This window comes from Oncorhynchus mykiss, chromosome 5, assembly GCF_013265735.2.
Source record: "Oncorhynchus mykiss isolate Arlee chromosome 5, USDA_OmykA_1.1, whole genome shotgun sequence".
Classification (NCBI taxonomy): Eukaryota; Metazoa; Chordata; class Actinopteri; order Salmoniformes; family Salmonidae; genus Oncorhynchus; species Oncorhynchus mykiss.
In genome coordinates this window covers 92003451-92016123 of record NC_048569.1, presented here as the reverse complement: position 1 = coordinate 92016123, position 12673 = coordinate 92003451, and the positions used below count along the sequence as shown (strand labels likewise).

The window sequence follows — 12673 nt, the reverse complement described above, 5'->3', positions numbered from 1 at the left end:
GCTTCTCCGTCGGAACCATCTTTCTGTAAGGGTTGTCGTCGGTGGAAGGAGGAGAGGACCAAAGCGTGGTTAGTGTTCATCTTTTTAATAAGAAACTGAACACTTCAAAAATACTAAACAACAAAGTGACAACCGAAACAGTTCTATCTGGTGCAGACACACAAAGACTGAAAAATATAGAAAAACTAACATAGACTGCCCACCCCAACTCACGCCCTGATCATACTAAATAAAGACAAAACAACAAAGTTACAACCGAAACAGTTCTATCTGGTGCAGACACACAAAGACTGAAAAATATAGAAAAACTAACATAGACTGCCCACCCCAACTCACGCCCTGATCATACTAAATAAAGACAAAACAACAAAGTTACAACCGAAACAGTTCTATCTGGTGCAGACACACAAAGACTGAAAAATATAGAAAAACTAACATAGACTGCCCACCCCAACTCACGCCCTGATCATACTAAATAAAAGACAAAACAAAGGAATAAAAGGTCAGAACGTGACACTTTCTTAGAGAATATAGAACTGCGTCTTGCGCAACTCTATACAAATAAGAGAAAGTATTGTACTTCAGCTTGTAGGCTATGTGTAACTGTTAAAGTAAAATTAGGTCTGTTTGTGTGTTTACAATAACCTGCACCATTCCTTCCTCCCTTCGTAATCACTGATCTGACATAATAGGGATGGGTGTGAGACAGGCTTCCAGTAAGTAGCTTTCACCTATCCGCCGGTGATGTCAGATCATTGATAACATTCAGGAAGGACGGAAGGAACGACGCAAGGAACGACGCATGTTGAAAGTATACAGACAGACGCACTTCTCTGTCAGAGTTACACGTATCAGGTCAAGTACTTGGTCACGTGCCTGGTCAAGTGGTCTTATTTGGTCTTATTTGCAAATGGGTGCACAAGACCTGGTGCTGTGCAGTAAACAATGCCTCTATCAGGCCATATGTCAAACAAAACTTACTTCATGAAGTCCAGTGCCTGGGACAGGAGGGTACTGTATCGACCGCCCTCGGAAGTATCATGGAAAGTCAACACACACATCTGTAAACTGCTCATTAAGAGTTGAGGCTCATACATATTTAGAACAGTTATTGGAACAATAATAATGGGTACATGCTTATAAATGATTATAAACAAATCAATTAGACTGAATAAGAAATATTGTAGCTCTCACCATATATCAACCCTTAGTGATGCTTTATGAACTTAGCAAAAAAACAAAACAGAAACGTCCCTTTTTCAGGAGTGTGTCTTTCAAAGATAATTCATAAAAATCCAAATAACTTCACAGATCTTCATCGTGAAGGGTTTAAACATTGTTTCCCATGCTTGTTCAAAGAACCATAAACAATTGATGAACATGCACCTGTGGAACGGTCGTTAAGACACTAACAGCTTACAGACGGTAGGCAATTAAGGTCACAGTCATGAAAACTTAGGACACTAAAGAGGCCTTTCTACTTACTCTGAAAAACACTCTGAAAAACACCAAAAGAAAGATGCCCAGGGTCCCTGCTCATCTGCGTGAACGTGCCTTAGGCATGCTGCAAGGAGGCATGAGGACTGCAGATGTGGCCAGGGCAATAAATTGCAATGTCCGTACTGTGAGACGCCTAAGACAGCGCTACAGTGAGACAGGATGGACAACTGATCGTCCCTGCAGTGGCAGACCACGTGTAACAACACCTGCACAAGATTGGTACATCCGAACATCACACCTGCGGGACAGGTACAGAATGGCAACAACAACTGCCTGAGTTACATCAGGAACGCACAATCCCTCCATCAGTGCTCAGACTGTCCGCAATAGGCTGAGAGAGGCGTGGTTTTGTCTCACCAGGGGTGATGGTCGGATTCTCGTTTATCGTCGAATGGAATGAGCGTTACACCGAGGCCTGTACTCTGGAGCGGGATCGATTTGGAGGTGGAGGGTTTGTCATGGTCTGGGGCGGTGTGTCAGCATCATCGGACTGAGTTTGTTATCATTGCAGGCAATCTCAACACTGTGCGTTACAGGGAAGACATCCTCCTCCCTCATGTGTTTCCCTTCCTGAAGGCTCAACCTGACATGACCCTCCAGCATGACAATGCCAACAGCCATTCTGCTCGTTCTGTGTGATTTCCTGCAAGACAGGAATGTCAGTGTTCTGCCGTGGCCAGCAAAGAGCCCGGATCTCAATCCCATTGAGCACGTCTGGGACCTGTTGGATCAGAGGGTGAGGGCTAGGGCCATTCCCCCCAGAAATATCTGGGAACTTGCAGGTGCCTTGGTGAAAGAGTGGGGTAACATCTCACAGCAAGAACTGGCAAATCTGGTGCCTTGAGGAGAAGATGCACTGCAGTACTTAATACAGCTGGTGGCCACACCAGATACTGACTGTTACTTTTGATTTTGACCCCCCCTTTGTTCAGGGACACAATATTCAATTTCTGTTAGTCACATGTCTTGTTCAGTTTAGGTCTCAGTTGTTGAATCTTGTTATGTTCATACAAATATTTACACATGTTAAGTTTGCTGAAAATTAAACGCAGTTGACAGTGAGAGGACGTTCCTTTTGCTGAGTTTATGTAATGTTGATTAAACTCCTAAAAAAAGTCCTGCTTTATAAACAGAGGAATGCTAGCCTCAAGACTTCCCCAACCTTGTAGACATAACCTGCTAGTTTATATTATATGGTGCTCTGCTGTAATATCATAGCCACTTCCACTGTGCCTTGAGATGAAACCTTAAATCCCTGCTAACTCAGTGAACTTGCTCTTCCCCTCCTTTTATTAAGGAAATCCGGAGTCTGTCTCTTCCATTTGTCCAGTGGTTTCGGTGACTTGTAATCAGTTACATTCACGTACTTCATTGTCGTTTTTCCCTTTAAGTGGATCAGAAACAATAGGAAGGTCATGGCTGATTTGTTCTTGGTTGTATGTGACAATAAACTATGGCCATGACTAAGGTCATAGAAACTAAAGTCAAAACGAAGGTCATTTTTGGTACATAGAGCAGAGGTATTCAGGTATTCACAGAGTGTTTTTGGTAGATAGAGCAGGGGTATTCAGGTATTACATTCATTGTTGTGTTTATATTGAATGTTATTGTTGTGCCTTAGGTATTCGGAGCATCTGGCTATCCTTCCCTCGGACCAGCCCTCCCAGGGGGCCAGTTCCAGCCCCTCTGAGGAGGCAGGGGGGGTCAGGAAGCCCTCTGCTAACAGGGGGAAGAGGCGCCGGCGCAACCCTGAGCTGGATGAATCACAGTACGAAACAGAGTACACCACTGGAGGAGAGACTGGCAACGAACTGGACCCAGAGGAGTGGGAGAGGTGAGACACACAGGGGGGCATACACATACACATACACACCCACACATGTATTACAAGCATGACTAACTCACTTTCGATAAAAACGTCTGCTAAATGGCATATATTAGATATTATTATATCACACAAATTGGCAGGCACATTCACACGCACACACACACATGCGAGCGCAGGCGGGCATATTCACACACACACACAAACACACGTTCACACTCACACACACCTGCAACAATGCAATGGTAGTGGGGGAGGTTAGACACACACGACAAGCACTCATACACACACACACACACGCACACACACAAACACTAGAGCCATATTAGTCAGAGATTTTACACACACACACACACAAACACTAGAGCCATATTAGTCAGAGATTTTACACACACACACACACACACACACACACACACACACACACACCCCCAGTACACGCTTTGAAGGTAAGGTGTTATCGAGAACTTGAATAACACTTTTTGGTTCCAGGTAGAACACTTTCAGTTCCAGGTAGAACACTTTTTGGTTCCAGGTAGAACACTTTTTGGTTCCAGGTAGAACACTTTTTGGTTTCTGGAAGAACCCTTTTGGGTTCCATGTAGATGGAACCCAAAAGGGTTCTTCCAGAAACCAAAAAGTGTTCTACCTGGAACCAAAAAGTGTTCTACCTGGAACCAAAAAGTGTTCTACCTGGAACCAAAAAGTGTTCTACCTGGAACTGAAAGGGTTCTACCTGGAACTGAAAGGGTTCTACCTGGAACCAAAAAGCGTTCTACCTGGAACTGAAAGGGTTCTACCTGGAACCAAAAAGTGTTCTACCTGGAACTGAAAGGGTTCTACCTGGAACCAAAAAGTGTTCTCCTACGGGGACAGCTGAAGAACCCCTTTGGAACTCTTTTTTCTAACAGTATAGCAGTCTGGGCTGGTGTTGTTTGGTCCAGTACAGTAACTAATCTCTACTGGCATGCCATTCCACATGAGGTTGTAATTGGAAATAATGAGAGAATTGGGCCAAAGGTTTAAGGTGTTGGGGGTCAGTTTTGGGTAGGTCGTTAGTGAGAGAGCTACATCCACCTCCCCTCTGCCTTTCCTCTCCTTGAGACGGAGAGGGCCCTGGTGAGAGAATTGGGATCTGAAAACCATTATTTGACTGGTGTAAAACAGAGGATATGAAGCCCTAGCTTGCTTTACAAGTGGCCAAAAAGAAAGCGGAGCTTCTCGTTGAAATATGCTGAGTGTACAGCAAGACAGAATATGACTCTAATACTGTTGATCATAGTACATTCGAGATCTATTGATCAAATACACTATATGACCAAAAGTATGTGGACATCTGCTCGTCTAACATCTCATTCCAAAATCATGGGCATTAATATGGAGTTGATCCCTCCTTTGCTGCTATAGCAGCTTCCACTCTTCTGGGAAGGCTTTCCACTAGATGTTGGAACATTGCTGAGGGGACTTACTTGCATTCAGCCAGAAGAGCATTAGTGAGGTCGGCACTGATTTTGGAGCAATTAGGTCTGGCTCATAGTCGGTGTTCCAATTCATCCCAAAAGTGTTTGATGGGGTTGAGGTCAGGGCTCTGTGCAGGCCAGTCAAGTTCTTCCACACTGGTCTCGAGAAACCATTTCTGTATGGACCTCGCTTTGTGCACGGGGTATTGTCATGCTGAAACAGGAAAGGGCCTTCCCTAAATTGTTGCCACAAAGTTGGAAGCACAGAATTGTCCAGAATGTTATTGTGTGCTGTATTGTAAACATTTCCCTTCACTGGAACTAAGGGGCTTAGGCCGAACCATGAAAACAGCCCCAGACAGTTATTCTTCCTCCACCAAACTTAGCAGTAGGCACTTGGGGCAGGTAGCGTTCTCCTGGCATCCACCAAACCCAGATTTGTCCATCGGACTGCCAGATGGTGAAGAGTGATTCATCACTCCAGAGAGCGAGTTTCCACTGTTCCAGAGTCCAATGGTGTCGAGCTTTACACCACTCCAGCCATCGATCGGCATTGCACATGGTGATCTTAGGCTTGTGTGCAGCTGCTCAGCCATGGAAACCCATTTCATGAAGCTCCCGACAAACAGTTATTGTTCTGACGTTGCTTCCAGAGGTAGTGACTGTTGCAACCAAGGACAGACGGTTTTTTACACGCTTCAGCAACCTGTGGTCCCGTTCTATTAGCCTATATGGCTGAGCTGTTGGTTCTAGATGTTTCCATTGCACAATAACAGCACTTACAATTGACTGGGGCACCTCTAGCAGGGCAGAAATGTGATGAACTGACTTGTTGGAAAGGTGGCATTCCTATGACGGTGTCACATTTAAAAGTCACTGAGCTCTTCAGTAAGTCCATTCTACTGCCAATGTTTGTCTATGGAGATTGCATGCTTGATTTTATACACCTGTCAGCAACGGGTGTGGCTGAAATAGCCAAATCCACTAAGTTGAAAGGGTGTCCACATACTGTTGTGTATGTACAGTTGAAGCCGGAAGTTTACATACACTTGGGTTGGAGTCATTAAAACTTGTTTTTCAACCACTCCACAAATTTCTTGTTAACAAACTATAGTTTTGGCAAGTCGGTTATGACATCTACTTTGTGCCTGACACAAATAATTTTTCCAACAATTGTTTACAGACAGATTATTTCACTTGCAATTCACTGTATCACAATTCCAGTGGGTCAGAAGTTTACATAAACAAAGTTGACTGTCTTTAAACAGCTTTGAAAATTCCAGAAAATGATAGAAGCTTCTAATAGGCTAATTGACATAATTTGAGTCAATTGGAGGTGTACCTGTGGATGTATTTCAAGGCCTACCTTCAAACCCAGTGCCTCTTTGCTTGACATCATGGGAAAATCAAAAGAATTCAGCCAAGACCTCAGAAAAATAACTGTAGACATTCACAAGTCTGGTTCATCCTTTGGAGCAATTTCCAAACGCCTGAAGTACCACCTTCATCTGTACAAACAATAGTACGCAAGTATAAACACCATGGGACCACGCAGCCGTCATACCGCTCAGGAAGGAGACGCGTTCTGTCTCCTGGAGATGAACGTACTTTGGTGCAAAAAGTACAAATCAATCCCAGAACAACAGCAAAGGACCCTGTGAAGATGCTGGAGGAAACAGGTACAAAAGTATCTATATCCAATTATTTGGATATATTGAAGCAACATCTCAAGACATCAGTCAGGAATTTAAAGCTTCGGTCTTCCAAATGGACAATGACCCCAAGCGCACTTCCAAAATTGTGTCAAAATGGCTTAAGTACAAGGTCAAGGTATTGGAGTGGCCATCACAAAGCCCTGACCTCAATCCCGTAGAAGATGTGTGTGCAGAACTGAAGGCGTGTGCGAGCAAGGAAGCCTCCAAACCTGACTGAGTTACACCAACTCTGTCAGGAGGAATGGGCCACAATTCACCCAACTTATTGTGGGAAGCTTGTTGGAAGGCATTGCTACCAAATACTAATTGTGTATGTAAACTTCTGACCCACTTGGAATGTGATGAAAGAAATAAAAGCTGAAATAGATAATTCTCTCTACTACTATTCTGACATTTCACGTTCTTAAAATAAAGTGGTGATCCTAACAGACCTTAGACAGGAAGTACATGTCAGGAATTGTGAAAAACTGGTTTTAAATGTATGTAAACTTCTGACTTCAACGGTATAGTGTATGTGTAAACAATGTCTAACAATATTCTCTGACTGTCTATTTCTCTCTCTCTCCCTTCAGCGTCTACCCAGAGATAACGTCAGACGGCCAGCGTCAAGAGTACAAGAGGGAGTTTGATGCCGACCTGAGGGAGTACAAACATCTGTGTGCTGAGATGGATGACATCAGTGACCAGATGAACAAACTCAGCAGGCAGCTGGACACACTGGAAGAGACCTCCGCCCAGTACCAGGTGAGAAACCAGAGGGAGACCAGTGGAGGCTTTTTTTATTATAATTTTAAATGTTATGTTGTTATTTTTTGAGTACAGCAGGAACTGTGGAGAGAGAGACAGCCAGTAGGGTCATAGAGAGATGGTGGAGACAGACAGTAGGGTTATGGACAGAGGCTAGAGACACAGTAGAGTCATGGACAGAGGTTGGAGACAGCCAGTAGGGTCATGGACAGAGGGTGGAGACAGACAGTAGGGTCATAGACAGACAGTAGGGTCATAGACAGACAGTAGGGTCATAGACAGACAGTACGGTCATAAGACAGACTGTAGGGTCATAAGACAGACTGTAGGGTCATAAGACAGACTGTAGGGTCATAAGACAGACTGTAGGGTCATAAGACAGACTGTAGGGTCATAGACAGAGGGTGGAGGTGGGGGCTACAACCCCTGTCGCCAGGGGCCATATGTGTGTCCGGATGGTGGATGGCTGGTGTCAATTTAAATAGGAGGACAAGCTCAATACTATGAGCTCTCCTTCCTTCACCAGCCTCCACTGAGATACACACTTAGAACCAGGGAGAAATAGTTCTTATTCTCCTTATTCTTTACTTTAGGTCGTGGCAGAGGAATATAATCGACTGAAAGACCTTAAGAGGGTGAGCAGACATTTCAATGAAATCTTTCTACATTATAAAGAATTAACTTTTATCACCCCATAATGGAGAATAGACGATGAAACAAATGATCTGTTTTCTCTCTGCTCCTCCCCAGACACCAGACTACCAGGCTAAGAAGCTGGAGTGTCGCAAGTTGAGACACAAACTGTTCCATATCAAACGTGTGGTCAAGGCCTACGACAAGAGCCTTTCTTAAAGCCAAGCTCTGCCTCCAACCCTATCCACCCCCTCTGTCGTCATGACAACACCACACTCCTGGACTAAGAATATGCAGAACACTAAGAATATGCAAAGCACTAAGATTATGTATAATGTTGAAAACCAAAGCTCCCTTCTTGGCATTTACACACACACACACACACACACATTAATGACATGGTTATGTGATTCCTTCTGCCTCGATTAATTTCAGACCAGTTCTCTTCTCTATGTGGATTGCTTCACAGACACTATCGTACACTGCGGGGTTGAAAGACTATATTTATAATACTTCACACGTAACACACAGCCCACTAGCACTGCCATATTCCTAACTGTGCCTAGTAAGTAACATTGTTGTACATGCTTGCCTTGAAACACGGCAGTCTATTTGACTGACTGGGTGTGGTTATAAAAGGTTACTTCAATGTCGTTTCACCTGAGGTCGTCTGTGATAGAGGCATTGGGCCTTTGCTGGTTCCTGTTTGCATTGTTTTATCTCCACAGATAAGGCAGTATCGTAGAAAAGGGCAAGTCACATTGCTGAGTATGCACCAAACCTACTAGAACAAACCCGTGCTGTGTGCTTCAAGCACTCCACAAAAGAAAGCTAAAATACCCGCTGTTTTCTCTAAAAAAAAGGACTGAATTCCACCATATATTATGACAGTTGGAGGACCGGCAGTATGTGAACACTCTCGGAGCTGCGTTCGTAAATAAATTCTGGTTATCTACCCGGATTTCAGAGCACTCTAGTCTTTGTGCCAGAGCGCAAATAACTGACATCAGATGAACATGACTGGTGTCAGTTAACGTCGGTAAAAAATAAAGAAAAAAAAGCGTAATTAAATTGTTGCCAGCAGCACAGTTACAGTCACCAACGCACTAGGGTAACATGAAAACAGCATAACCAGCTCTGTCAGGGCGAGTCAAGTGGTCAGAGGGAGGTGTTCTCTCGTTTGTGTCTGGAAGTAGCTAGCAAGCTAGGCAACGTTAGTTTGGGAGCTTGACTGCCATTGGGAGGTCAGAACGCACGGAACAACCGTAGTCCTCGGGCCACAGCGTCCAGTGCGCTTCTCTGAACGCTCCGACGAGAGCGAAACGCTCTGAATATACGAACTGACAACACCGCACTCTGAACGTACTCTGGCATTCCAGATTGAATTTACGAACTGACACACTGACAACACCACACTCTGAACGTACTCTGGCATTCCAGATTGAATTTACGAACTGACACACTGACAACACCACACTCTGAACGTACTCTGGCATTACAGATTGAATTTACGAACTGACACACTGACAACACCACACTCTGAACGTACTCTGGCATTCCAGATTGAATTTACGAACTGACACACTGACAACACCACACTCTGAACGTACTCTGGCATTCCAGATTGAATTTACGAACTGACACTGACAACACCACACTCTGAACGTACTCTGGCATTACAGATTGAATTTACGAACTGACACACTGACAACACCATACTCTGAACGTACTCTGGCATTCCAGATTGAATTTACGAACTGACACTGACAACACCACACTCTGAACGTACTCTGGCATTACAGATTGAATTTACGAACTGACACACTGACAACACCACACTCTGAACGTACTCTGGCATTACAGATTGAATTTACGAACTGACACTCTGACAACACCACACTCTGAACATACTCGGCCATTACAGATTGAATTTAGGAACTGACACTGTGTATTGCCATGACAACCTCAATGTTGTGTTTGAGAAAAGTCGGGCTATGTTTGCAACATTGTCAGTGAAATTACTATTGTACTGTGTCTGCAGATAATTTTCAATATCACCATCTAGACTTCTTCTAAATCTGTTGTCCATTGTGATTAACTGTATATTTTGTATATATTTTGGAGTTAAACAGGATTTAAATGGTGAAGTATTTACTAATAACACAGGATCAAGAGGAACAAAACGCTTTTGTATTTGTCCTATGCATTCTTCATTTTAGGAGCCGTCTGTCTGAATTCCTGCCACGTTCACGCGCCAGTCAGAACTAGGAAACGCTGACATTTCCCACTTGCTAACTGGTTGAACGCGCCGCGGCACGTCTGTAACTTCAACCAGTCAGCAAGTCGGACAGTTTCCTAGTTCCGATTAGTACATGAACGCGGCAATATAGTGACATTTTGGTCAATTTGTACTTACTGAAGAGACAAATGAACTGTTGTCCAGGGTGTTTTCTCAGTGGTCATTCACAATGCACTGATGCTATGCACATATTAATTAACCAATGACGGGGGCAGTATTTTATGAACAATATTTGTCTCATGTGCTCTTTAAACACTGTGGGAAGCATGCATCAATGTGGTAAATGTATCAATAAGCTCAACTCGGTTTTGATTTGATTTCTCTGCTGTGATATAATGATTACCTGTTGATTTATTATGTGTTGTTGTCACTGCTCTGCTAATACACACCTTCTGCAAGGTAATGCTTCTCAATGTCAGTTAGAAAATTATTTACAGCTATTTGGATTATTTGTTATTCATTTGTATTTTCTATGTTTGAATTGATGAGTTTTATGGAGTACAGATTTTTGTCTCCCCCCCCTCATTTATGAGTCTTATTTTTATATGAATTTATTTCCTTTCATGTTACTGTAAAATCTCTTGTAAAAAAGCATAATTTCTAAAACGTGTTGATTGCCATGAAAAATAATAAACTTCTGTAACTCTTTAACAACGGTAATGTAACAAATACAGTATCCAGGATCCCTTTCCTTTCTCCTACTGCCATCTAAAACTATACTGCTGGTCAAGTTACCAGCTTGTTAACCAGCTAAACATGACTGGACTAGGCTGTTTATTTTTAAACAAATATCTAGCAGCCTGTAAGTACCAGGGGAAACATTTAAGTTTAGCTCCGGTAATACAGTATATCATAGCTTTTGAATGGTTTTCTGCATGGTAAAGTCTGTCTAATCAGACATGCTCATGGTTCTCACAGGGGAGGTGCAATTAAGCGGTCGCTACCTCACTCTTCAGTGAAGAGGAAATTCAGCAACTCTTTGAGGACAGCGGGGGAGAATCTCAATTGGATTTTGTTCGACTCCTTGCAACCTCTTCTGTCCTCTTCTTGCCTCCTCTTGAAAGAGACTTACATATTTTTAAATTATCGATCAGATTTTCACAACTCATTTACCAATCACATCATGTCTTGTCTTCCGATTTTTTTTTTCTCCCCCACCTGTAAACCCTTGGTGAAGAGTGAAGACAAAGGCCCCCGATGCGTTGGTTTTATCAACTGTTATCAACTTCCACTTTCCTCAAAGAGTTGCTGAGTTACTTCTCCAGTCTCACAGGTGAGGTGAAATGATATAATGTATCCACTTTGCTGGCGATGTGTCCTGCTCAAATAGTTATACAACTATAACAACATCCGAAAGTGAACCAGAAATGAGCCAACAACTTGAACATCTCTCTTTAGTAGGAATACGGTACCCTACAGCAGTGGTTCCCAACCAGGGGTACTAGGACCTGGGGGGTACCTGACCCATCTAGAGGGGGGTACTAGGACCTGGAGGTATCTGGCCTATCTACAGGGGGTACTAGGACCTGGAGGTATCTGGCCTATCCACAGGGGGTACTAGGACCTGGAGGTACCTGGCCTATCCACAGGGGGTACTAGGACCTGGAGGTACCTGGCCTATCCACAGGGGGTACTAGGACCTGGGGGTATCTGGCCTATCCAAAGGGGGTACTAGGACCTGGAGGTACCTGGCCTATCCACAGGGGGTACTAGGACCTGGAGGTATCTGGCCTGTCCACAGGGGGTACTATGACCTGGGGGTATCTGGCCTGTCCACAGGGTGTACTAGGACCTGGGGGTACTTAGCACAGTAACTGAAAAAGGTCTGGAACCAGTCCCCTACAGTAATGTAGTTCTTGATAAAGATCAACAGTGTAGGACTACCTCATGTTTGCCCAATAAAGGGGGCTGTGCAGAGAACACAATCAGTGTTCGTCAGACACGGTCACCCTGTTTCTAGACAACTTTGATGTGTTATTTCTTACATTACTCTTCAATTTATTTTCTCAGAACGTTTCCATGTGTGTATTGTTTATTTGTATTGCTCGGTATTACTGCGCTGTTGAAGCTAGAAACAAAAGCATTTCACTGCACCTGCGATAACATCTGCAAATCTGTGTACGTGACCAATAAACTTTAATTTGATTTTGATTTGATATCAGCTCTTGTCTAATCAAGCCAGTTTTCAAGCATTCTAAGGACTTTAAGGCTTGTAATCTTCTAAATTTCCATAGATTTAACATGCTTTCATGTTTTAAAAGCCTTATCTAGAATGTTCAAACATTTTAAGTGTTAGTCCAAAATCTCGCTCATGTCTGACAGTTTGCAACAGTCCCATGCTCATGCCCCATACATCAGAAGGTAAACTGTTACTGCCCTCTGGTGGTGGTCTGAAATATTGTTATAGACCCCTTTTTGTGTTGCAAACATTGCTGCACGAGGACGATGCGCACAAGTTGGTGTCAGAACAAAGGGAGTTCTTGTAGATACCAGC

General features: G+C 43.5%; 1 protein-coding gene across 1 annotated transcript in view; it reads left to right on the top strand.

Moving 5' to 3' along the window:
* Nucleotides 1-10848, top strand: part of si:ch73-61d6.3 (occludin) — a 39747-nt gene extending 28899 nt beyond the window's left edge. Inside the window, exons 5-8 of the mRNA XM_021604721.2 lie at nucleotides 3122-3334; nucleotides 7073-7244; nucleotides 7841-7882; nucleotides 7998-10848. Of these exons, the coding sequence (XP_021460396.2) occupies nucleotides 3122-3334; nucleotides 7073-7244; nucleotides 7841-7882; nucleotides 7998-8099 (529 nt within the window). The 3' untranslated portion in view covers nucleotides 8100-10848. The remainder of the gene's footprint in view (nucleotides 1-3121; nucleotides 3335-7072; nucleotides 7245-7840; nucleotides 7883-7997) is intronic.
* Nucleotides 10849-12673: the final 1825 nt, after the last annotated feature.